General features: G+C 40.7%; 1 protein-coding gene across 2 annotated transcripts in view; it reads right to left on the bottom strand.

The window, feature by feature from the left end:
* rbks (ribokinase) overlaps positions 1-25,441 on the bottom strand; it is a 54,733-nt gene that overhangs the window by 24,872 nt on the left and 4,420 nt on the right. For both annotated transcript variants that reach the window (XM_084743189.1, XM_084743190.1), the window contains exons 2-7: positions 23,710-23,771; positions 12,824-12,956; positions 11,729-11,792; positions 11,212-11,274; positions 9,212-9,376; positions 67-158 (exon numbers count right to left, since the gene is read on the bottom strand). In XM_084743189.1, coding sequence (XP_084599315.1) covers positions 67-158; positions 9,212-9,376; positions 11,212-11,274; positions 11,729-11,792; positions 12,824-12,956; positions 23,710-23,768 — 576 coding nt within the window. In that variant the 5' untranslated portion in view covers positions 23,769-23,771. The remainder of the gene's footprint in view (positions 1-66; positions 159-9,211; positions 9,377-11,211; positions 11,275-11,728; positions 11,793-12,823; positions 12,957-23,709; positions 23,772-25,441) is intronic.

Below are 25,441 nucleotides of genomic sequence, written 5' to 3'. Positions count from 1 at the left end.
GCTGTGATAATTACTGTGAGCAATGTGTGTGTGTGTGTGTGTGTGTGTGTGTGTGTGATCAGTCACCTCAGACTCATTACAGCAAAACACATCAGAGGCTCTGTAGAAACCTGTATCCAAGTCAGGAATGGCCGGCGCTGGGTTGAATATTGTCTTCACTGCAACAAGAAACCAGGCAGTGATCCATTTTATTGACCAGTATCAAATATCACATTCCACAGGTCACTCAGAATAACAAACAATTATTAACAATGTATCATTGTTCTCAATAATGGACCCAGTTATAGTTGTCAGCTTGCCTTTAAAAGGATACAATTCTGACAATGTCCCTCAGTGACACATTTTACAATTGTGTGATGTTTCTTTTCCATTTTCTAAGCCTCACTGTCAAGGTCTGGCATTACCTTAATTAAACTTTCAATGGGAACAAAGGCTAGCGGGGCTACCACTTGGGATTGCTCTCGCAGGCAAAGCTCAAGTGGATAAGCTTCTATAAAAAGACACCTTTTAAACGATTAAATTAGCATTCCCCCTGAAAAAAAAAAAAAAAAAACACTGGTGAGAGAAAAAAAAAAAAAAAAAAAGGAGAGCTGGTGGAAACGGCCTCACATCCTGTGGCTGTTTGTGGTGCGCTGTAACCCCTGCAGTTCCAGGATTGTGTGTGTGGAATAGATTCAACATGAGGTATATAACCCTATATATGCGTGTCAGTGTGTGGGTGAGATGAGTTGTGACCCTTTCTGTGTATGTTGAGGAGCGCGGGAGAGGCAGAGAGCGGGAGAGAGCAGGAGTGTTTGTCAGAAGTAATCCTCTGTACGTGTTGCACATCACTGTCTTATGCATATTCATGAGCGGAGAGCATTAATGCATCTAATACCATGATTTCTGTGTATGTGTGAGGATAAGCCCAGCTTGACGAAGCGATTAATTCTGATATCTCTGTGTATGAAATAAAGCCTCATGCAAGTGTGTGCCTGTGTGTTTGTGAGGGAAATATATGTTCAGCGTTGGTGACATCAAAGTCTGTTGCGCAAAAGTGTGTGCCTAGTTGCTGTGTGAGTGTGTGTGTGTGCGTGTGTTTGCGTGGGCACATAAGAGAGCAGCTGCGTGGGTTTGTGCAGGGCTTTGGCCACCTGGCGCTTTGAGGTGGATGCTGGGCTGCTCGCGAGTAAAAGTGGAAATAATGTCTCTCTCAACACACACACTCATACTGTACTGTATGTATACCCACATGAGCCACAGCCATGTCACAAAAAAGTGATGCTGGGCTCCTCTTTTCTCTCGCCTGTCAACTGAAGTGCACCTCCATTTCCATCCCTTAGATATCTGAAATCTCTGATGTCTCAGTTTTTCATAAAAGGAAGGATCTCCGTCTTCCCCCGAGCCCGTCTCCAGCCCTCTTTATGTGTTCCTCGTCTTCTCTTCCAGAATAAATGCCGTTTTAAACTAGGGCTGCACAATTAATCGCAATATTATCGAAAATGCAATATGGCCAAGTGCAATATCCAAACTGCAGAACCAGAGCCAAATCACAATTTTTTGATAAATGTGTGAGAAAACAACAGTATCATGAGGTGTGTAAGTGCTGCACAGATCCTAAAAATCTTCTTCTCAAGATGAGAGAAAACATGTTTGTTTGGTACAGATGCAAAAAATATCACTTCATTGCAATTTGAATATTTTTTCCAGTAAAAATGAAAATTGTAATGCAAAACTGATCATTCCCACAAATTGCATATTGCAATTTCAGCCACAATAATCATAATATGACTTTTTTACCACATCGTGCAGCCCTCTTTTAAACTCTTGTATTTCATGCCATTCTCACCACTTAAAGGTACTGTGTGAAGCAATTTACATGTATTAATTGCTTTGTATTGCCAATGTGTGAATGGATTATAACATAACTTCAACAAGCATGAATTTGCAATGGCTGTAGCCCGCTATTGCAACGTATATACACAAATGCATGTCTGCACACACACAACCACAAGAACACTTGACATCCGTGGCTAAAGTAAAGTGAGTGGGACGAACTCCATTGAAGCAGGAACTCTCTGCTGAGACCAACAAGTGTCTACAAGAAATGAAAGAGGGCATGGCTACAACATAGGGGCGGGGCTAACCAACTCTCTCACTCTCTCTCTGCTGAGTGCAATGATCCCTCCCACTAGATCACGGGTCAGCAACCTGTGGCTCAGACTCTTGCACTAGTCTATAACAATTGGTTCTTAAGTCCTGAAACAGGCGTTGCTGAAGTGTTAAGGGTGCAGGAACCCATCACTAATGAAACTCTGCTGAGTGTGCAATGATGCCTCCCACAGGAGTCTATGACAAACAGATCATAAGTTCTGAGATGGGGCGTGGCTAATGTGCAATGGACGTGGCAAACATCACTAATGGAAAAAGAAGTCTGCTGAGTGCAATGATGCCTCCCACAACGGTTCATGAGTTTGGCCTTGGTATGTGAATCTGTTTAGTCAATTACACACCATTTTACTAGAGGACACTCCCACTGCTATACCCCTTTTTCACCAGTTGACATGAACGGTTAATCAGCTGTCCTTTTGCTCATGACAAACCTTTCCACAAAATCTCGTGTGAGTCTGAATCCATTTGGAAGTTATGTGATCATGGGCCACTCCCATTGCTCCCCCTTAGATGACAACGGCAAGAAGGAGACCTACATTAGACCTCCAAAACAAATTTGGTATTCTAGGGTGAAAACTGAGGCCGCCAAAAGGTGGGTAGGTGGGTGAGAGGGGGGGTTTTTGTGAACCAACCAACCACTCAACCGACTGACCAACAGAGTGACCTATAAAGCTTCTGGTCTCAGCTAAAAGTGAGACCTTCCCTGACTGTCTTGGTTGCCTGTAACAGCTTGTGGACTTAGTTCTATGTAAAAGACTGAGAACCGTTGCAAAGGTTGCGTGCTCTTAAGTGCCTTGCCTCTCCTTAGCTCTCCTACAGCACCAACAGTGGGCAAGACTGGCAAATATTACTGTAGAAATGCAGTCCGCTAATGTCAATAAACGACTGGCACCCACCTTACGCTGGGTTCTTTCTGACTCTTCTCTCTGTCCGCACCTCAGTTTCCATCCCTTAGATATCTAAAATGTCTGATGAAGTTTTGCATTAAAGGAAGGCTTCCGTCTTCCCCCTAGTCTTTTTTAGCTCTTTGTACCTGTTCCTCATCTCCTCTTCCACTAAAATTGTTTGTTATTTTGTCCTAAGTAGGTATGTTTTAGTGTCAAAATGCTATTTTCCCAAGCTCTTCTAGGTTTCTGCATGATGATGTTGCTACATATAAATTCCCTAGGTGGAAGGAGGGGAGGGCATCGGTGTTGTAACCAATGTCAGCGCTTTTGCTAACGGCTCAGTGGACGTTTTCATTTGAAACACTGAGAAAAGAACGCAGATGAGTCGTCCTTTAAGAAAGCCTGACCTGAAGAAGAGATGATTTATAGGAGGTGGAAAATTTATTATTTTTAGTTCCGTTCAACATGATTGATTCTTGACTCATCTGTAAGGAGAGATACTGCTGTTCTCCAGGGATACAAGGAGGAGACTGACAAATGAATTAACAATGTAACAATATTTCAAATATACAATACACAATAATATATTGACAAAAAATGTCTACATACTGTACCTGTACTGAGATGATATCTACAGCGACATTAAATGGTTAATTATTTTGCTGCTACACTGTTTTTGTCAGTTGTAGTGAGCACATATAATTCAAGCATTCATTGTGACAATGTGTGTGTTCTGCACATGTATAGGTCATGGCTGGTCAAATTATTTTATTATTTATTTATTTATTTTATCAAAGAGGGACAGCAGCAGCACTTCAAATTAAAGCTGCAAGCAGCGTTGAACGGGCCCTCACACCCCCACGCCACTCGGGGGCTGTGGCGGCCGCAGCCACGTCGCATGACATCGACTGGTTCATTAGGTGCTGAATTTTCACATGTATTAGACACCGTAGAAAGGAAGTCCATGTCACTTCATGCCGCCACTAGGTGGCGCTATGACTATGTCTCCTGGTTGTTAGGTAGATGTGTTCAGGGTGTGACTATGGTCAAACGTGAATTGTGGTGCATATCACCTCATTTACAAGCAAGTTATAGCAATTTCGTGTTTCACGGGGAGACACCAGAACTCGATGCCATGTCATGGCCACACCATTTAATGCTGACCAAATCTTTGTCTTGATGGGACACACCCTTTTTGAAGTCAGTGGGATTATTTGTGTAGCAGAAGTTCATTAAAATATCACACATAGAAAACGCCACCAAATAATCAATTTATTTTTGAAATAATAATAATAATTCCTTCAGTTACAACAGGGTCCTTGAACCGGAGGCGCTCAGGCCCTAATAAAAGGATAAACAAGATGTATTATTTAAGAAGCAATATGTAACAATTGTGCATCTACAGACTTCCTACAGAGGAAGGTCAGGCAGGCTGCAGGAACACAAGATGAGTGCATTATTATAACAAGCAAGGACGAGCCCTCCACTGTAAGTTGAGCAGCTGTTTACAACTGTCAGCTGTCTGTCAGTGTTTGGTTAAACCGTTTTCTGAAAACAAAAGCTCACTGCTCTGAAAAGAGACACTCCAGAGTTGGAGGTCAGTGGCTGCTTGTCTCCATACCATGCATTAACATACTGCTTAATTTAACAGTTATAAACATCTATTCCTTCTAAAAGACTGTTAATGATTTCTTACGACTCATTCGGCGAACATTTGGTATCGATTTGAAGTGTAATTAGCATGTAACAGGAAAAACAATAACACAAGTTATGGACTGGAATGGACATTTCAAAGGAGGACATACTGGCTATAGTGTTGCTGTCAGAGAAGCCAGTATTTCAGTGTTTCCTTAATCTCTGATGTCATATCTTGGACATTTTATGATTTATTACAGTACATATATTACAGCTTTCTCCTTTAACATCTTCAGAAATTGTATAGATTTTCTTTGTTTTTTAATATCTTGATAAATATTGTATCATGGAGTTATCTTACCTTGAGTTTTTGGTATCATTGCAAATATACCAATATAAAAAATTCTCACTAACCTCTTTCAGTCCACCATTTCTCTTTGGTCTGCCTGAACAATGTTTCTTTTCTTTGGTCATTTTGTTTTCCTTTGCACAGACTAATCCACTCCCTGTTACAACCACTCAGAAGAGGAATGATTTTTTCCTCCTCTACCTCATCACATTTTTCCAATGTTTTTCAGAAGCTCGCATACAAACATGTGATGCAAATTAAGCTCAACAATGGGACAATGGCGCTGGTTATGTAAGCTTGATTTTGCAGTTAATTGGTGTGATTATCATAAAATATGCGGAGTACTTCCCATCAGTCAGTTAGTGAAGCACTAACCACATGCTGTATGCCATGTAAACAGGACAAATAGAGAAAAGTATCACTGAATCATGTAAAAGGATTACTCATGCTGTACTACTGTTAATACTCATATAATTATTTGTATTTAGAACTGGTAAGAAGTACAGTGTTGTCTTCCACTATCTGCCCCCTCATTTGCCATCTGTGGCGTGACCACAGTGTTTGCGTCAAGCGTGTCACTTCAGCGCTGATGTCAAATGCATAGGCCCAGCGCTCATCAAGTATACATGCAATAAGACTGTTGAGGATGGAAGCTTATCAATATGCACACAACAGCAGCTTGTGTGAAATCCCCGTTGCAGCAATGCATGCAGGACTCTGCCTCTGTGATGCAAGGAGCCGCTACCGTGGACGTAACATTAACCGGCACGTCGCTCTCAGGTTGCTCTGTTTTTGCTCTTCCAGGTGTTAGTGAAACCACACAAACACACACACACACACACACACACAAAAAAACACATGCTCACAGCTGCTGGGACAGATGTGGTAATACTGGGATGTGTGCATACTGAGTCACGTCTGGCAGGAGAGTGTGTGTGCGTGTGTGTCATGACTCTGGGTTTTTTTTTTTTTTCTGCACGGAGGTTCAAAGTCTGGTCGCACATGTGCGGGACGAGTGGCCAAACAGTTCAGAGAGCACGAAAAACAGTTTGTTGCTGTGGTCGATTTAGGAGGAAAGGTGGATGGAAAACAAGGGCAGAGGGAAAACAGAGTAAGACAGAGATCACTCACACACTCTTACATGAACACACACACGTACACACACACACACACAAAAGGAATGAGTCATCAGTGAGTATGTGAAAGGGCTTTAAGAGGCTCTAATTGCATCTGATGAAAAATATAAAAGCGGCCTCTTGCTCAGACAAGGAAGAGGGGGAGGAAGACAGGGTGAAGGCGGAAGAAGAAAGAAAGAGTGAAACTACACAACTCCTACCACTTCCTCACTTCTTAGAATTAATTTAATTCCATTAACGTCTCAATATTAAATGGTTGATGGCAATGGATTACGTGCATATGTTTTCCTCTCCAATAATTACACGCAAGGAGAATAAACTCTTCTTGATAGGTTATCTCGACAAGTGTTTCTGAGAGCTGGCATCCACAGTATGTGTGGCTTGATGGTGACATTTGCGTAATTTGAGCGGCGCTTCACCCCCGCGTCATTAAATCCTCACCACCAAACCCATTAACACCCATTCTCTCCAGAGAACTCCATTTACGCAATGCTCTGGTGCGGCAGCATCGAGGTGGCATCTTTGCCAAACGTCTCCGCTCGCCTCGCCTCTCTGCTGGAGCCACATGTCGAGCCTAATCCCGTGGTACGGTCGGCGCAGCAAGGAGGAGGAGGAGGAGGAGGGCGGTGGGGGGGGGTGGGGGGGGGTTCGGGGAAAGAGGGTGGCGCTCGGCAAGGCCATCTGGGTATCCCATCTGCAACACGGTTATGGCTGCGACTCTTTCGTTCTGGCAGCCTGCAGCGAGCGATTACCGACGACAGGCCCTGATGACAGGGGCGAGAGGCTCCCCAGACGTCTCGAATGACGCGGAGGCCGGCTAATAATAGGATGCTGTTAAAGATGATGAGCTCAGTAACCTGGTTATCACCAACAAGGTGGAGGGAGGAAGGGACAGAGGGAGGACGGTGATCTAAAATAGGTTTTTGTTTTTGCAGGATTACAAGGATCCTGTTGGTATTTAATGTGTGTAAAGTCGTGGTGGTTGATGTAGAAAGTGAGAAGCAGAAGAACAACAAACACTCGTGAAAATATTACATTTGTCCACATCTCACACTTCACTTGATAAAGTGATTCGAGTCAGTGGGAAGCCTCTCTCTAAACAGTGTAGGAAAGTGTAAATGTGGAACACAAATCATCACATAGACGCATCTTCTCATCCTCCACTGTATTTTTCTATCTTAAAAAATGGCATTGTCAGGCAGACAATGAAGTATCTGGAGGTTTCATAAGCCCACATTTAAAGTGAATGTATCCTTGAAATGAACTAGTTTGTGCAGTCATGTCTGAATGCAAAAGTACTCTGCTGAATGGCCACAATGTTCATCTGTGTCTTGGTAAAACATAGTGTCATAGAAGCACAAATAACATTAGAACTGCATTTAAAGCTACTACACATAAGTTTCATATTTTGTTGATTTTGGAGGCCCCTATGGACAAAGGCTGTAGTGAAAATAACATTGTCAAGAGAAAAATCTCCTGCCGCTTGTTTTAAACTGGCTAAACACAGGCTCGTTTCATCTGATTACAAGGAGAATCCAACCTTTTGGCGGGCGTTAAGAACGACTATACAGAAATTGTGACTGTTTCATGACCAGTTAAAAAACATATGCGTAGCTCCAATTTGATGTGACAGCACAGACTTGTCTGCAGCTCATCCACCAGGCCATAACAGTACAACATGCTATGGAATACTGTCTGTGCATGTGTATAACATGGTCTCCTGGTGGACTATGTAAGTAGTATACGTCTGTCTGGGAGTATTCAGGTCTTAAGAGCGTATGCCTTCCACTCCTGCATTGATCAAAACCACTCTAACTTAGCCTCTTGATTGGCTAGCCTGACAAACTTACCTCCTCCTATTTTATTGTCTGAATTCCAGCTGTAGTTAACAGGCTACAGGGCAGGCCCTAGGATTTTGGATGTCCTAAACAAGATTTGGTTTGTGGCCTCAATACACTCCCACATTGGCAGAAATGGGCTGCCATGTAGAGAGACAGCTTATGAACAGCAGCACAATGAAACGTTTCATAGAGGACACAAGCATATAATACAGATCTATCTGTTTGTCACTGATAACAGAGACTCTAGTCTGCAGTGTAAACCACAGAACTGCAGAAGAACTTTACGCTCCATGATCCAAGAAAGTTTAAATCACGTTGTCGATATTTCTGTCAGTATTCACGTGCTCCCCTTCTTGCGCTTCTCTGCATGAGGACTTTCTCTCTCTCTTTCTCTCTCTCTCTGTCACACCTAAACAGCCTAGTTTCCAGTGGTTCATACCATCCCAAAATCAAACAAACACTGGTTATGTGTGCAGCCGTTCACTTGATGTTGTTCAATTAGAATCTCAACAAAAAGTACTGGTGTCTAAAAACCTGACATCAAAAAAGCAGAGGAGAAAATGAAATTGGGCATCAAAGCCACTGTGGCTGTACAGCAAGCAGGAAAGAAAGTCAGACTGATCATGTGGCCCTTTGTAACAGATGCGGCCCTGAAGAACCACAGTTTTTAAGCCAGCAGCCGGCCCTGACTGGTTATCAGTCGTGTCACTAAAACAGAGCAACTAGTTTTTACTATGTGATTGAATTTTCTTCCTGAGTCAATGTGTGACAATAAACTTGTACAAAACCTCTTTTAAGCCATGTAGGATCTGTTGTGTTCATAGTATATGCAGTGTCAAGCTAGCTAATGAGTAAGCTTCGACAGGGCAGCTCACCTGGCCAAGAAGGAGCAGGCTCAACAGGGTAAATAGCAGTGTATAGTGTAGTTATAATTTGGCCAAAATTTGAGGGTTTGGAACATCCTCAGCACACAGATGGCCAGCAAAGAAGTGGATTATTTTGCAGAAGTGGCTTGAGGACATTTTGATACTTTCTTGGACACTTTTTCTTCCTCCGTCACTACCGAGATCCATTGCAACATCATTAAATCCACACTGACCACAGCCTTTGTTCCCACTTCTTCTATACTTTTTAAGAATAAACAATTTTCTCTCTGACTTGAGAGGAACCTGCAGACAAAACATCACATGCAGAAGAGTGACACTCACTGACCTTTGTTCTCCTGAGCCATACGTAGTGCCTCCAAGGAAGTCTGCGGGCTGATCTCCAGCTGGCACACCAACACTTTTGCATGACGGATGGCTGGAAGAGTTTTCTGCAGCTCCTCACTGCCCAGCAGCATGTTGGCACCAGCCACAATCACAATGGCATTCTCACCTGCCAGTGAACACCAAAAGACACGTGTGAAGATACAAAAGCCACTGTAGGAGGAATCCATGGTTACTCTCTCGTCCGTAAATTGGGTATGTGTGATGTGAGAGGCTGGGGTGACTTACTGTACATTTTATTGTTACAAGGGTAAAATACTGACCAGTCATTTGGCATTAAAATATGTACAGTATCACATGGGACATCAATGGTCAGGTTTCCAACAGGGCTACACCTCTGGAAGTCAAATCATCAGTTGGAGACCCTTCAGTTGATGGAAAATCTTCAAGTCAAGCATTTTATTTGTCAGTCAATGTATAGTGTACATCTGGGGACGTTTCAGTTCCCAGAGGAAGCTGCAGAGTGAGTGCTCCCAACTTTTACGCTGCTCTCTGGGTAAAATCATTACACTACGTCAAGTGGCGAACTGTGTGCTCAGTGAAGATGTTTGTGACGGGTACAGGCAGCTGCACACCCAGTCATAGGGTATATCTGAATGAACCATGGATTATACACCAGGATGTGCATACAGACAGCTGCAGACACCGCGGACATATATTAGTTCTGAGACATAGGAAACTGATTGGAGGAAGAGAGGCGTTGCCCGAAAAAGATCAGAGATAACAATATAATCTTCCGTCTGCTTACAAGTGGTGAATTTGCAGCTCACAGCAACTTAAACATTAACTTAACTTTTGTTTGATATCTAGTGTATGTAAAAAATGTTGTTACGCATTTCTTTTCCTTTGTTAGTGTAGTGAGCTCACCTTAGCTGGGAGAGCTACATGATGAATGTCCTGGTGATGCCTGTTCAAAACTCTGTCAGTTCAGTAAACCTTCCTTTGGGTTGGGTCCCATTAAACCATTGCCTGTTTGCCAAGCCTGTTTTCATTGCACTTTGTTGTGTTGTTCCTTTTATCTTTACACCGTTTATTTTTGCCATTAACACTCATTTATGTGCAGCTTAATTTGCACATAAAAAAGTAACTCAATCCATTTATCTTCAAGACATCTGTTATATATCAGAGAATCAGTGTCAGTTTTAAATGTGCTGCAAATGAACTTTTACATTCAGGTGCTCTTTGAAATGCCTCATTAACCCTTTAAGCATATACTCATTTGGTCATTGCATTTTTAAATTCAGAAAACATACAATAAACCAATTTTAAACACTGAGGGTTTCATGTGTATCTCTGTTACTCTTTGGTTTGTTTTTTTGTTGAACATTTCTTTTTTAATCAATTAAAGGAAAGTGCTCAACACATTTTAATTAACTGCATGTGCACACTGCTTTATGGGTCATTATTTCTTAATTGTTATGTCTCAATTAACTGCTTTAAGTTAGACCTCAATCTTCTTTGAAAACATTAAATTTAAACAGTAAGCTGCACAGCACAATGACGTATGACAATGTATTTTCCTGATGCTAGAAAATGGATACAAATCCAAGAGGGTTTCCACACATCATGGGAGTTTTACATAACTAGTCTGTACAGTGTGTACAACATGACAGAAATTGCTCTCCGTGAGGAAAGCCTTGGTTTGTAGCAGATTGGAACCTGTGGATTCTCAGCATGGTTTTGGTGCACTTATGCATTTGTATATGTGTGTGTGTGTGTGTGTGTGTGTGTGTGTGTGTGTGTGTGTGTGTGTGTGTGTATCCGGTGATTACAGTCACTTGAGTAGCAGTGAGTCAATGGCAATACTGAATGCATGGGCGTACAGTGTGTGTGTAGCAGTGAGAAAGTGTGCGCTGGCAACACACATGCACTCTTGGTTGTGTGTGTGCGCAGCGCCATTTCTAAAACGAGAGCTTTTAGGATCTTAGTGGCAAAAGCATTTACCTGCATCGTTGACAATGATGGAGGCAGCTCCTGTGGCGGCGTCAGAGGTCTGCCCCACGAATTCTGAGATAGAAAGAAAAGATGAGAGGTACAAAACAGAGTTTGAAAGCACCCATTTTTGTCTTCCCGACAAAAAGAAATATGTTGCTTTTCTTTCTTTCTTCCTTGACAGCATAGCCCCAAAAAATAGGACCAACTTTTTTCAAACACCAAGAAAATGTCACCATCATAACCACTATTAATTGCTTCAAGTGCATTTGGCTTAGATCACTGCTTTTTGACTATGAAGAGACAGGCTACAAACACTTGGGGTCTGATACAGTATTAAAATCCACATGGTTTAACTACCACTGCTCATAACAAGAGAGTAGTAGTATATCCAAGAGCCTTGAGTAACTAAAAAGAATTGACAAAATACAAACAAAAAAAAACACGGTTCTAAGTGTGAACTTTTTGCCATGCAACATGAAAAATGGCAACCAATTTGGCATATCATGCAAAAATCCCTTTATCTTACCTGTGTGTACACCATTGTCCTTGAAATTCTGGATGTAATTGTCTCCAAAGAAGTCTTTACCAACCTAGAAAAGATGGAAGGCAAAACGATAACAACAAAAACAGTGTCAAGCGGGGTCAGACTTGGTTAGCGGCAACTTTTGAAAAGTGGTATACTCAAACCTCAGTTGGGTTGGATTTTGTGTGCCCTGCCAGCATACTGGCATGGTGCCGCCGCCGCAAATGTGCAAAAACGAACACACAAAGTCAACAAACGCACACACGCGCAAACACACGACCAGCTGCGCCAAGCCTTCAAGACACGGTAACCCCGCCTTCACGCCTCTTCATGCCCACCTCGCTTTCGTTTTCCTTCCCTCCTTCCCCTCTTCCCCTGATCCGCACAGGGATGTCCACATCTGTAGCTACTTTGGGTTGTGGAAGGGGTCCCCACCTTGCCCTGAGGCGCCTACTTCGAACCCACGCTTTCCAAAAAACGTGCCAAATCGCGGGCACTTCTAACTGGCTGTGATAGTGGGTTGGGCTGGTATTGGCTGCTTGGCCCCATTCTCTTTGAAGAGCGGCCTTCCGTCTTGGATGTTTTTGACAAGCCCGGGTGTCTATTTTTGGGTTCTCCCCATGCCCGGAGAGCTCCTCCCGCACTGGGTTGTTATCGATCGGGCCTCTTTGTTCTGACAGAGGTGGGGCTTCGGTGCTTTAGTGCTCAGGTTGAAAGGCCACGCTGAGCTTACTGATTGGAGACTCGGGGTTGTATGGTATGGGAATAGGCTTGTTTGAAGGCGCGCAAGCGTGGGTGGGCGTATGCATGCGGCATGGTATTGATCAAGACAAAATGAGGCATGGAGAGTTGATGTGGTGAAATGACTGAAGTGTGAACGAAGCTATGAGGTTTTTGGTGGTTGTTAACTAGTTGGTGGACTATGGTAGCTTATGGCTGATTATTTGTACTGAGTAAGACGTGGATGGGCCAAAGGTTGGACAAGCAAAAGAACCTTTCACTGACATGCACACAGTCATGCAAACTAATACACAATATAATACAAACTCTACAGCACAGCTGCAGTGAATGGCTGCAGACTTGATTCCTGTTTCATACCTTGCACACCATAGCGGTTTTGGCCCCCAGTCTAGCAGCCTGTACGCATTGGTTGGCCCCTTTCCCACCGAAGCCAATGAAGAACTTGTGACCATGGATGGTTTCCCCAGCTTTGGGTAGCCTTGGTGCCTGGCTGAGGAAAAAAAAATAGGTAATGAGCACAATTTTAAGATTTACACATTCACATTCAATAGAACCTCATGGGATTTGGGAGATAAAAGATGAAGATTCCTCTCCTTTAAGGAATGCTTTGCTTGGATTTTGAATTTTTATTTACTTTTTTCATCTTTTCACACTGTAGATTAAAGTTTAAAAACCTTCCATCAAACTTTGTAAAGTGTTTTATTTGGCACAGTTAGTGTTCTTCACTGAAACCAAGGAGTAAAGGGAGAAGTCAAAATGTGAAGACAACCCTTCAGGGCCAAATCTTTCCCTGGTTAAGCTATTTATTTATTGCTGGAACATGTGCAAAAACACACAAACAAGAGGTTTCTGTGGAGTCTGCTGAGAATTACATCTTTTGGTCTTGGGGAGGTCTTTCACAGAAAGGTCAACAAAATGCAAACTGGAATAAATGGAGCAAAGGAAACTTTTTTCTTTGAGTTTCCCCCCCATTTTCCATTTTCCATTTTCCATACTTAAAAACAACAGCAGAAATAAAAACACAGACAGAACTTGCCGTTTACAATTGCTTCATCACTATAAAAGACACTCTAGATGTTTAACCTAGACATTCAGTCAGATATGCCCACGCAAGTCTCTCCAAATTTGCAAATGATGCAACTAGCAAAACCCATAGATGTCTCAACTTGACACTGACCGCAACAGTAATGCCTGACTCATCAGGGTTGGGTTAAGTCCCGCCCCTCCCCTCAGGGTTGATATGCCACAGGTGGGTGCCCTCAGGAGGAGCTGTCTGTTTGCTGATTCCTCCAATCACGGAGCCAGAGCAGCTGGTGAGTAACATGGGGAGCAGACAGTTTCATATTGTACGTCAGGACAGTGTGGTCTGGCCCCGGGCCAGTGCCGTCCGGTGCCAAAGGATTTGCGGATGGTGAAATGTTGTCATAAACTTGTTTTTCACGCACGCTGTTGTTGCTCTTTTTTATACTTGTGTGTGTGTGTGTGTGTGTGTGTGTGTGTGTGTGTGTGTGTGTGTGTGTGTGTGTGTGTGTTTGTGGCAGGTGTGCTATTACAGTAAGTTCACTCAATCCCAGGATTTCCAGTAAGTGAGACGCTGGTGGCAAACACTGGAGGTTGTTATAAATGCTGCTGTTTTTGCACCAGCGTGTGAAAACACTGAAATGCCCAGAGCTATAACAGGATGTAGGGTCAGTGAGGCTGAAATGTGGTGAGAAGCAAACGGAACAAAGGACTAACACATGTAAATACGCACACATGCGCGCACACACACACACACACACACACACACACCTATTCTACTTTTGTGCAGCTGTCTTAGTAAATTTTTCCCACCTGTGTCACTGCTGTGTGACTCTTTGTGAAACGAAATAACCTACACACTGACACCAATCTACATTTTTATTTAATGGTAATAAGCTATGTTTTGTTGGGGGGAAATGGCAATAAATTATATGCTGTTTCCACTTCATAAAAGCTAATATCATTAGGTGGCAGGACAGAGCAGGTGGGTTAAAAACCAGAAAACACACCTATGACATCATCACAAACAAAACAACAATGTGTAATAAATAGAGAATATTACTAATATTTGACAACGAAAGAAAAAAATACTACAAAAATACATCCCTCACAAAATGTCTACTGTGACACAACTGTGCTAGTCGTGGTAAATGTGACTAGCACCAGTGCCTGGTAAGCTGAGTTTAGGGTGCAGTAGCTAGCCTGGCTCTGCCCAGCACTTTCAAAGCTCACTGATGAACACTTGTTTGTTTTATCCATCACTGTCAGGTTGCCAGGCCCATGGTGATGGCAAAACTCCAGGAAAGCCAGACAAGAAATAGTTTAGCACATAACAATCTGTAAAACCACAACATGTACTTTACACTAGCTTTTTGTACAGATTAAACAAATGAGATATACCGTGTTAATTAGTGAGCTTTAGAGATGCTATTAAGTAGATGGTAGTAGAAAGGGGCATGCAGGAACATGCAGAAATGTCTCATCCTTTGGATTTCTCCAGAAAAACCATCTCGAGTCCTTCAGATCAAATCTGGCTACAGTCTGTTATATGGGCAACCAAGAAAATCAGGGGAAGGTCTCATTTTAGCAACAATCTGTTCACACATTGGCTATACAAAGCAATTAATACATCCACATTTCTTCACACAGCACCTTGAAAATGGGAAGGAAAGCAAATAACCAAATTTCCTAAAATTTAGAACTATTTCTTTAAGATCATATCATTACGCTCTGAACCATTTGCTTAGTTGGTGTTTAGCCTCTTCATTTTTGAGCAGAGTGTCAGAGAATGTGCCAGTGTTGCATAGGAAGGAATAAGACCACTTCAGGAATTTTTTGTTTTTCAGGCCAGAGGTAGATGAAAATATAAATACAACTGTATGATAAATATGAAAGTAGAGCCAGGAGATGGTTAGATGGTTACCCTGCCCCTTGTTTACCGCATAAAGAAAAAGAGAGAACGATACTACTTCAACTACTGCTAGCAGCTGATTAGCTTTAGGGATGTTAGTAATACTTTACTGATGTACAGTACAACAACATTTAACTTTTGTATCTAAGATATTATGCAGCTACCCGCAACTAGAAAACAAAAATCCGGTTGTATGTGGGCTGTGTCAGGATAAACTGATGTAACTACTTGACTTGAGCAATTTGTAACCACTTTCAGTACAGGCATGTGAATGTTGACCTGCAAGGAGAGCAGGCTGCTGCTGGTAGCACTGCTAATGTTAGCCACACTCAGCAAACCAATATGAAATCATTTTCTGAATTCATTTTGTCAGTTGTAGACTTGTTGACTAGCCTAAATCCAAATTTCTGTTTAATCGACAGATGCTAGGAACATCCCTAATTACCTTAGCTTAGCATAAAGAGTGGAAACAGCTAGTTTGGCTATCTAGAAAGTTTTTAAAAAAACTCTACCAACATTGCTAAAGCTCAGCAATGACCACATATATCTTGTTTGTTTAATGTATAAACACACAGAAATGTTAAAAACTACCCCAAGCACAGAAAAGGTAATTGAGACTGTAGTTTAGAGTAGTAACATCTTTTCATATAACTCTCAGCAAGACACCAAGTGCTTTTCCAAAAATATATCTTCTTTTTATTTATTTTTTTGACTGAACATATCATTTATAGTAGTACTGAATCAGTTTTTGGTCTGATGGATTGTCCTCTGCTTATCTCTTTTGGTTCTTTCTTTAGTAATACTAGTAAACTGATAAGAAGGCTTTTTGTGAGGTGTAAAGGCTGAAAGGATTATCATGTAAGAAGCATTTATCTGTGTCCTTCATACACAGATGTTACAAAAATGCCCAGGGAACTGATTTGTTGTGTCGGATATGATCTTAACATTTAAGTGCTCTTGACATTTATTGAGATATGAATAAAATTGTGATAAATAATGATACACAGCCTTTGTAGCATTGTTAACATAACATTTGGCTGACAGCCACCTGAAGCCGGATAACTGACAGGTAAGATAAACAGATTTCCAAATTCTTAAATAAACCCACCCACGCCTCTTCATGCCCGGAGAGACACTTGGCTATTGTTGTCTGTGGTGAGTGCACCAAACAAACAGGGCACTTATGTGCTAAAGTGCAACCTCAGTGCGTTTTCTCCCATGGAACCAAAAGGCCAAAGCAGGTGTTCAGTGACGTGAAGTGTTTGCTTTGAGGCTGGCTCTCATTTCCCTCTCCTCCGTCTCTATTAAAGTCATTCCTCAGCTGTTGGTGAGCAACAGGGGGAAGTAGACTTGGACACAAACAAACTGAAATTCTGTTTTCCAGAGTTTGAAGTAGAACTTGTCTTTCCAGTTTCAAACACAACCTCAAAAGAGAACTTATGTGCACAATACAGTATACAGAGTGATCTCAAGGTTTTGTTCGAATTCATCAATTTACTGAAAGAAGAGTATGGATACTAAATGGTCGTAATAAACACAGAAGCAATTTTAATATCAGTGTGATGACCTTCAGCTCATTTGGTGCATCAGACAAAAAGCTTTTTATGCACCACTGAGGAGACATTTTTGTTCTCGTCTTGTATAATTTTCCATGAAGGTCCCTTCAGCTGAAGATTAGGTCAAGGTGAAGGGACTTAACAAAGAACAGGTAGAGCAAAGACAGCATACCTTATATGTACACAGCGGGCTGCTTCGCTAACAAGAGGAGCAGTGTCGGAGTGGAACGTAGGCGTTTATTTTTGTGCGGTCAGACCATTTGCTGGAGCCACGTGCATGTTGCTATTATTCACTCGGTGGTCACAAACGGCCTGTATCAGTGGATATAATAAGCCACTCATCAACCTGTTCACTGTCTGAATTAGATGGCGCTTATGGAAATAACAGCTTTATTGCATGTTTTTTAATTACTTTTTTTTTAAATAAAAGGTTACCAGACAGATCTGTAGCACAGCTTATGGTATAGAAAAAGAAAACAATGGGGAATATTTTAAAAATAACAACTTCATACTTTGTGATTATATACTTATAAAACTTTCACTTGTAAACAACACTATTCCACAAGACATCACTGAGGTGCCCTCAGGGGCGACTGTGTGCTATGAGAGTTATTCCCAAACTGTGGATTTTGGATGCCTTCAATGGGTCAAACCTGAGTGGCTGCAAGAAAATTAATGGGACAAAAAGAAAAGAAAAAAATAATTTCAAAAAAAAAAAAAATCTGAGAGACCACAAGATAATCAAAGGCAATCAAAGACAGAAGAAAAATGTTTTTTTTTAAGTTTTTTTTAAAATCTCTAATCTTTGCTTTTGTAGTTAAAAACTGGATAGTTTTACCTGTTCAAGAAAAATATCCAAATGAAAAAATCTAGAAGGTAAAATAATCAAAAAGCTCCAAAAGGGGTCACCGAGCACAACAGGGGAACACGGATGTCACTATGTCAGATTTTCACTACAAGATTATCACGGTTAAAAAGGTTCATGATAGTAATATTACTGCCATTTCCAGGATGCAAGATTAACTTTTTGGTCCACTGGTCAAATGGCGATACTGAATGTTCAAACTTTACTAGCCAGTCAGTGAAGGGAGCACATCTACCTAATTTCAGTCCCTGGCAATCTGTAATAAAAAATGAAAGAAATATTTATAATAATAATAATAATAATAATAATAATATAATTAGTCACATGTATCTTTAACTCTCTTTTTTTTGCTAATTAATTACACCTAAAATACAAGTGCAGGTAGGTGGAGAGAGAGTCTGGGGGAAGGACACAATGCAGAAACAGAAAGAAATGGAAATTATTTAAAAGTGGACAGCATGTTTAAGAGGTACCAAATTATCTGCACATTTATCATCAATACCGGTATTTTGCAACATCCCTAGTTGGAAACCACCTGGTCACACATGGTCTCAACGCTACAAAATATCAGCAAAGTCTGAAAAATTCTCAGAGCCCATGATGATGTTTTCAAATGTCTTTGTTTTATCATATTTAACAGTCCAAAACCAAAATGAATATTCAGGTTACTATCATAGAAGAGACAGAAAAACAGGAAATATTCACTTTTATAATTGAAAAATATTTAACTTTGATTAAAGTTGTCGCAGATTGATTTTCTAGTTCACTAATGGTTACCACACTCACAGCTGGGGCCCAAATTTGTGAGCCTGGGCTTGAGATTCACTCTCATAAAAACATTAGATCAAGGTGTGTTTACTGTGCTTTGATAGAAACAATCCTGTGGCGCATTTTGGGTCCGCTCTATAATTTGGGAATCTCAGGTTTCACTGAGCAGATGAGGAGAGTCTCCACTCAGTGAGCTGTGGCAGCAGGGGGCACTGTATGGCTTTGACAATGAGTTAAAAGCCTGAGAGGAGCTGCTCCTCCTCTGTGTTCGCTGCATATAGCAGGCAATTAAACATAACCTTTCAGTAAAAAAGCAGCATAGTATGTTCTACAGCCTGACGGATACATTTATAATGCAGCGCCACCGAGATCTGTGTTGTGTGTTTGTTAAGGCAGGGCAGAAGCAGGGAGAGAAAGAGTGTGTGTGTGTGTGTGTGTGTGTGTGTGTGTGTGTGTGTGTGTGTGTGTGTGTGTGTGTGTGTGTGTGTGTGCCTCCGCTGTCTGTCAGTTAATTGTACTGCCACCCAAACACTGGCTGTTCAAGACAACTGGATTTCTAACTTCAAAGCCATGCATATCACTTTGAAGGGTTGCGAATGTATTCCAACTACCCTCCCCTATCCGCATTCTGACCTCCATCCAAAAAGCCCCAACCCCACGCACACATACACACATACTCTCCAAAAACAGGCCATTTCCCGTTAGCTTATTAGGGTCTTAATTGACAACTCCTGCCCTTCAAAGCAGAAAGTCACTGGTTGAATTGCTAATGAGCAACAAAATAAATACATACCAAAAAAAAACCTCCAGTAGGAGAAGGCATATGTTTTTGATAAGTGGGGACTTGTGAGTGACAACTAAAATGGGACAACTTGAATTGGAGTGTGTGCTCACTGGAGTGCCATAAAACTTTTCTCCCACCAGCACAGATTGCGGTTGTTTATTCAGATCTCCGTTTGCTGGCAGGCAGGTGACACGCATTATTCCCCGGGTTTCACATAAAAATATAAAACAAGCTGTATGACAAAACTGTCGCACAAGCTCAGACGACACGCTGACAGTGAGACGTTTATTTGGCTGGAGCCCATGAAGACTTGACATTGTGCTGCGTTTTACTTGATGTATCTCTTTGAGATTGTGTCATTCCTCACAAAGGTTATGGTAAATGAGGGTGACAAATTGTTTTCAACTAACCCATTGTGCTGGAGTTGATGACTAATGATTTGTGGGAATGGATCCTACTTGGCTCAACAAATCTCACCACGTATGAGGATGATGCAACACTGACATTTTAGTAAGCAGTAATTATACCAGATCATCTGCACAGTTTGAGTCTGTGAAACCTGAGTCGGATTTACCGTGGGATGGTCACACCTGCATCATCTGTCAATGACGAGATCAATAGTAGCAATGACAACCTGCTGGAGTAGTGAATCCATTTTAATACATTAGAACAGCATCTGATGTGTTTGTAAGAAAAGTCTAAAGAATGATCTGTTCCTCTGGCTGAAAATATTATAAAACTTAGTAGAAAGATGGACAGATGTCCCCTATTTGACCTGAAGTCTGCTCACTGTTGTTCCCCAATGGCCTAAAAGCTGTTGGACTAAACACTCAGACTCTCTACAACATTTCAGGCTTTTCAGGACAAGTATTGAAAAGACAGCAGCATTATCTAAGTTTAGACTACTTCCTCTATTCTTGTGTAGACCGGACTGTGCAGTCCATTTCAGGCCATAATGGAAAACACCCATCAGCCCTTATGCCACATTTTCCACAAGGCTGCATGTCAAAATAAAATCCCTGAAGGAAAATAGTGGTGGTGCTGGTTAATAATAATAAAGGGAAACATGTTTAAGCAAAGACAATTGTGCGTTTCCTAAGCTACACTGCTTAAATTAACTGTTGCTATGCCTGTTGAGCTTTCCATCCTTGTGTGAGACATAATGCAGTTTACAATTACAATATGTCCTTGATTTCAGACAGAAATACACAGAAGCAGGACTCTAATTTCTAGGTACAATCTGTCTGAAATGACAACAATTGCTGGTAAATGCTATTAGCTGTATCTAACTAGCTAATTAGGCTAACATTAGTGCATCAGTTAGTTGAAAAATCACTGTCTGGGGCTGCTGACTTTTTAATGTTTCTTGCTGACTCATTTTAAAACAAGAATCTTCTAAATGGAGGTCTTAAATAAATAAATTGCACTTGATGGCTGCAGTATAAACATAAAGATGTTCTATTACTATTTTTTCCTTTATGATACGTAAACTTAGCCTGCCAGCCAGTGCCAAGTACTGATTTGATAGCAGTGCATTAAAGACATATAAATATAGAAATAAAACAGCTGTATACTACTAACCCTGGGTGGATATGATCTACCTTTACCATATGATTGCCATTATTGTTATATGGCCTCTGGTTCTAGCTAGCAGTTTGAGCTGTATTACAGCATTTCTATACTGATATCAGAACAACCACAATTGCCAATTTTGCAGTATGAAACTACAACAATTTTATCAGCTATAGCCAATTAGCTTAATAAGCTAACAGTAGCTCCACTGTCGCAGGCTGACTTTTTAATGTTTGCTGCTGACTTTTTAATTTTCGAAACAAGAACCTTGGAAATGGGGATCTTAAATACGCACTTGATGTTGTGCTAAAAGACTGAGACTAAAGCTGCATGTCTCCAGCTGAGGATCCATGTAGAAAAAACTGAAAAAAAAGAGAACAGAACAGAACAAAACAAAACAGAACTATTCTTGTATTGTGGTATGGTCCTAGTATTATTAATGTGGAAAACTGTGATTTGACTCATTTCATCCTAACATAACCCTGTGTAGCTCCGTAGATTACTTATTTGTTTTTATATATGTTTCCATTTTTTTCATTCAAAAAGAAAAGCCTTTTGGGAGTAGGACTACCTGATATTGTCTGGCAAATGTAACTTGGTCTCTAGTAATATTGACTGAGGTTGCTTGAGAAATTAATACAACAAATCGTGGGACAGAGATGCTAATCTTATACCTTAAACTCTTACACTGTGTATACTGTATTATAGTCATAAACCAGACTCTTCTAATGCAACTGTAAGTAAGTACGTAACACTTGGTTACTACAGTAGGTGGTTGGTTATTTAGCTGGGAATGCTAATGATTGCAGCAGATGAACACATCCTTCCACCCCCCACACTTTTTGCTCTTGTGCTTCTGCCTCCCCACACTCCAAGTATTGCTCATACTTTTTACTATTTATTTATGGGTTTATTTGATAGGTGCAGATACAGTACACATAGACAGACTGGAAACAGATATCAGATGCAAGTATCATAGTGTTTACAGAGGATAACAATTTGCAATATCTGTCCCTTGAAAGGCTTATATGAAAATAAGTTTCCAGTAAGATACCATGAAGCTAAATAAAAACAGTCGATACCTAGGTATCTAACAGAGTACAGCCAGATATAACAAAGCTCACCTTTAAAGACACTACATTTAAAAACTTGACATTAGTACAGTTTTTTTTTTGCTGAATTAACCTGAATTTAGTAGCTCTCTGACTGCAGCTGCAAGTGCACAGCTTCAGCACTGGGAAAAATTAAAAGCTGTTCCCAACATTTTGGCTTGTGACCCTGTAAAATCAAGCATGTTCTATCCGTAAGCTCTCATCAGACGTTATTGTCCTTAAACGTCTTCAGTTGCTGCTTTTAAAAGCACCAGAGAAAGAGTTGATTGTTTAGTCTCATTCCCAGGACATCAAATACCACTGTTTTGGGTCGGTAAAGTGTCCTGAAGACGGCAAAATAAAGAGAAAATAAGAAGATACAGGTCTCTGCGGATGCAGGCACCAGCACACGTTGCTGGTGGATTGTGGGTGATGATTGACAGGGGTTATTTTTATATGGGACTTTGCATTGTTTTGTTTTTTTTGTTGGAAAAATCCTGCATAGTTTGCCTTTAATTAAAGAGTGGTTCTGCTTCTTGGACTTTTTAATTTGAAGGATTTCCAGTGGCCCAAAGATGTCAAAGTGTTCAGTATTGCACAAGGAAAAGCATAAATTAGAGTCAGAAAATCAGAATAAGTAAATGTAATTTTTTAATCCCTCAAATCATCAGGGGACCCCTTGGGGGTTTCTGACCTCCAGGTTGGGCAACCATTGTGAAATAACAGTCCCAATGCTATAATGGAAGTTCTTCAACTTTTTAAAGGTCCAGTGTGAAAGATTTATTAGTATCTATTGGCAGAATGTGTCAGACATGGAATATAATATTTAATAGTATGTCTTTATTAGTGTATAATCACCTAAAAATAATTTATGTTGTGTCTTTGATTCCTTAAAATGAGCGCTTTATATCTACAGAAGGCACGAGGCTTCTTCCATGGAGGCTATCATATTTCTACAGCAATCCAGAACCAAAAACTGTCTCGAGATAGAGCCATCATAGGCTCTCTTACACATTTGGAAGGGTAGGGTGAGATGAGGTGTTTAAGCTCATCACTAATTAGCACATTTAAAGAATTTTTAGCGGTCCAAAGAGGTCAAACTGTCCAGTATTTTGCCAAGAAAGCATAACTTGGAATCAGAAAGACAGAATATGTGAATAAACAAACATATTTTCTTTTTTTTTTTTAAATCCCTTAAAGCATCTTGGGACCTCTTGTACGGTCCTGACCCCCAGATTGACAACCACTGGATTAAAAGGCGGATGAATAGTTGTCTAATTATTTTTGAAATACTGCTCCAAATGCTAGTTTCCCAAACATTTTGAGAGATTATTCTATACATAGATGATTATACATTTGAAACCAGTTTAATATATTTTCAATTTTTTTTTGAAAAAAAAAAAAAATATCCAAAGAAGGCCATATGTTGAGAAACTCTGCTACATTTTTTAAAGCACATGTCCTAATAAGGTCATGAAAATTTGCCCAATGTGTGCTTCCTGTTGGGCCCACCTGAGGAAGCAGAGGAGTTTCCTGAACCCAGATTTAGCAAGAGCCTCTGTGCTCAGCCTTCTCAGAACACATATGGATGGTTTATGGTAACTTCAGGAAGGAAACAGAGTACCAGCACAACTTGTTTAGTAGACAAAGTTAAGTAAGGGCAAAGTTTACTCACCTCACCAAGTCAGTCATACAGGAGCCAACCACCATCACATCAAAAGCCTCTTCAGTCATGATCTGATAAAGACACACATTTGTTATTTCTATAGCATCAACACTCATTTCTGGACAAAGATTTCTTACAGGTTATTCATGTAAATTATGTGTTAATGATTTAGGAGATTATTGAATTTCTTAACATCCGTCCAGCCTTTCCAGTAAAACCTTTTCATCAATGAGGACAGAATCTAATGCCTGGCGGACTCCTTGAGGGCATTTCAGGCAAAATATGTAAACTAGTTTCCCGACAGCCTCCAAACAAAAAATCACTTGATATTATTTATCTCCCACATTAGCATGAGCTTGACTGAAACAAGGAAGAAGGTAAAAATAGAGTATTCATCGCTGGCTGACTTGGACAGGTTCCAATCTTATTGCGGGTGGAGTAAGAAGGGGGGTGGAGGTATTTCAATGCTACACCACGTGAATGCACCGCAGCCCAGTAAAGTCTATAATTAATTCAATCCTCGGCTTGTATCAGAGCTAACGCTAGTGTGTTAATCTCTTCAAATCTCTGCCTAGGCAGTGGAGGACTTGGAAAGCCTGGCCGCTGGCTGCAGGATGGCTCAATTCTCTCTCCCACATCTCGCAGTACATTGTCTTCCCTCGGCAGGCGTGAAAAGCTAGCCTAGAACCCTCCACGTCTCCACTGCAGGAGAATATTATGAGATCTGTATTGTCCGGCCACTTGAAACAGCAAGGAACCCTCTTAAAGTTCTGCCTCTCATGTTAAAAGCGGGGCTGAATTGTCATACAGTAGCTGACCGAGCTGAATAAGTGTTTGTAGACAGACACAGTTTAATTTAAAAGTTGTTCAACCATTATTCATGGTTTAGCTTAACAAAAGCTTCCACACAAAAACAGTATATGTGCATAATGGGTGAATTTAGAGATGATTTAAGAGATGACACACACATTCTTGGGACTTGAACAAAGCATGCCCTCAAAAGACTGCAGTCATATGTTTAAACAGTTTATTCTAAATGCAACTCAAAGTCGCACACAGTGGGTTTAACAGTTTAGACTGAGCCATAGGCAAAATCCAAAAGAAAATACTGTTGGACCCATTTTTTTAAAAAACTTGTAAGATTACATATCTTGCCTATGTCTGGTTGGGAAGTCAAGACTTAACTGGATAATGATTGTTATTACAATGATACAACCATTTATGTTTAAAAAAATGCAGCTTTTTAGAAGTTTAGATAATGACTATAATCACCAAAATACTTCTTTTATTCTCATTCCACCCCCATCCCACTCAAACACACACAACACTTAGTTTGTAAAAGGCTCTTTTATATTTGCAGTGTCATATTTTCCTAACAGTATGAACACTCAAAATGACATTTGTTTGTTTTTTAAAGTGCTATATAAATGAAATAAACTTGAACCTGACATTGTTTCATATTGTCAGAATAAAACACAGGACTGCACAATTGAATTCAGTTATTTACTAATGGATCCTGAAGTCTTAGTTATTCTGATTCACCTTCATGAAGGTGGAAATTCCCATTTGTGAATCAGCCGTGTAGCTCTCATGTAGAAACACCACTAGTCTTGCGGCATGTACTGATACACTGTAATTTCTATGCCTGTTTTACTCATTTTTCATTTTCCAGATTAGATTGTTCAGCTTCTACACAGCAAAAACATTTCTGGTGTCATTTCCCATAACACCTTGAATATTT

This window comes from Lutjanus erythropterus, chromosome 18 (genome assembly GCF_056507025.1).
Source record: "Lutjanus erythropterus isolate fLutEry1 chromosome 18, fLutEry1.hap2, whole genome shotgun sequence".
In the NCBI taxonomy this organism is placed as follows: domain Eukaryota; kingdom Metazoa; phylum Chordata; class Actinopteri; order Lutjaniformes; family Lutjanidae; genus Lutjanus; species Lutjanus erythropterus.
This window is presented reverse-complemented; position numbering and strand designations above follow the sequence as displayed.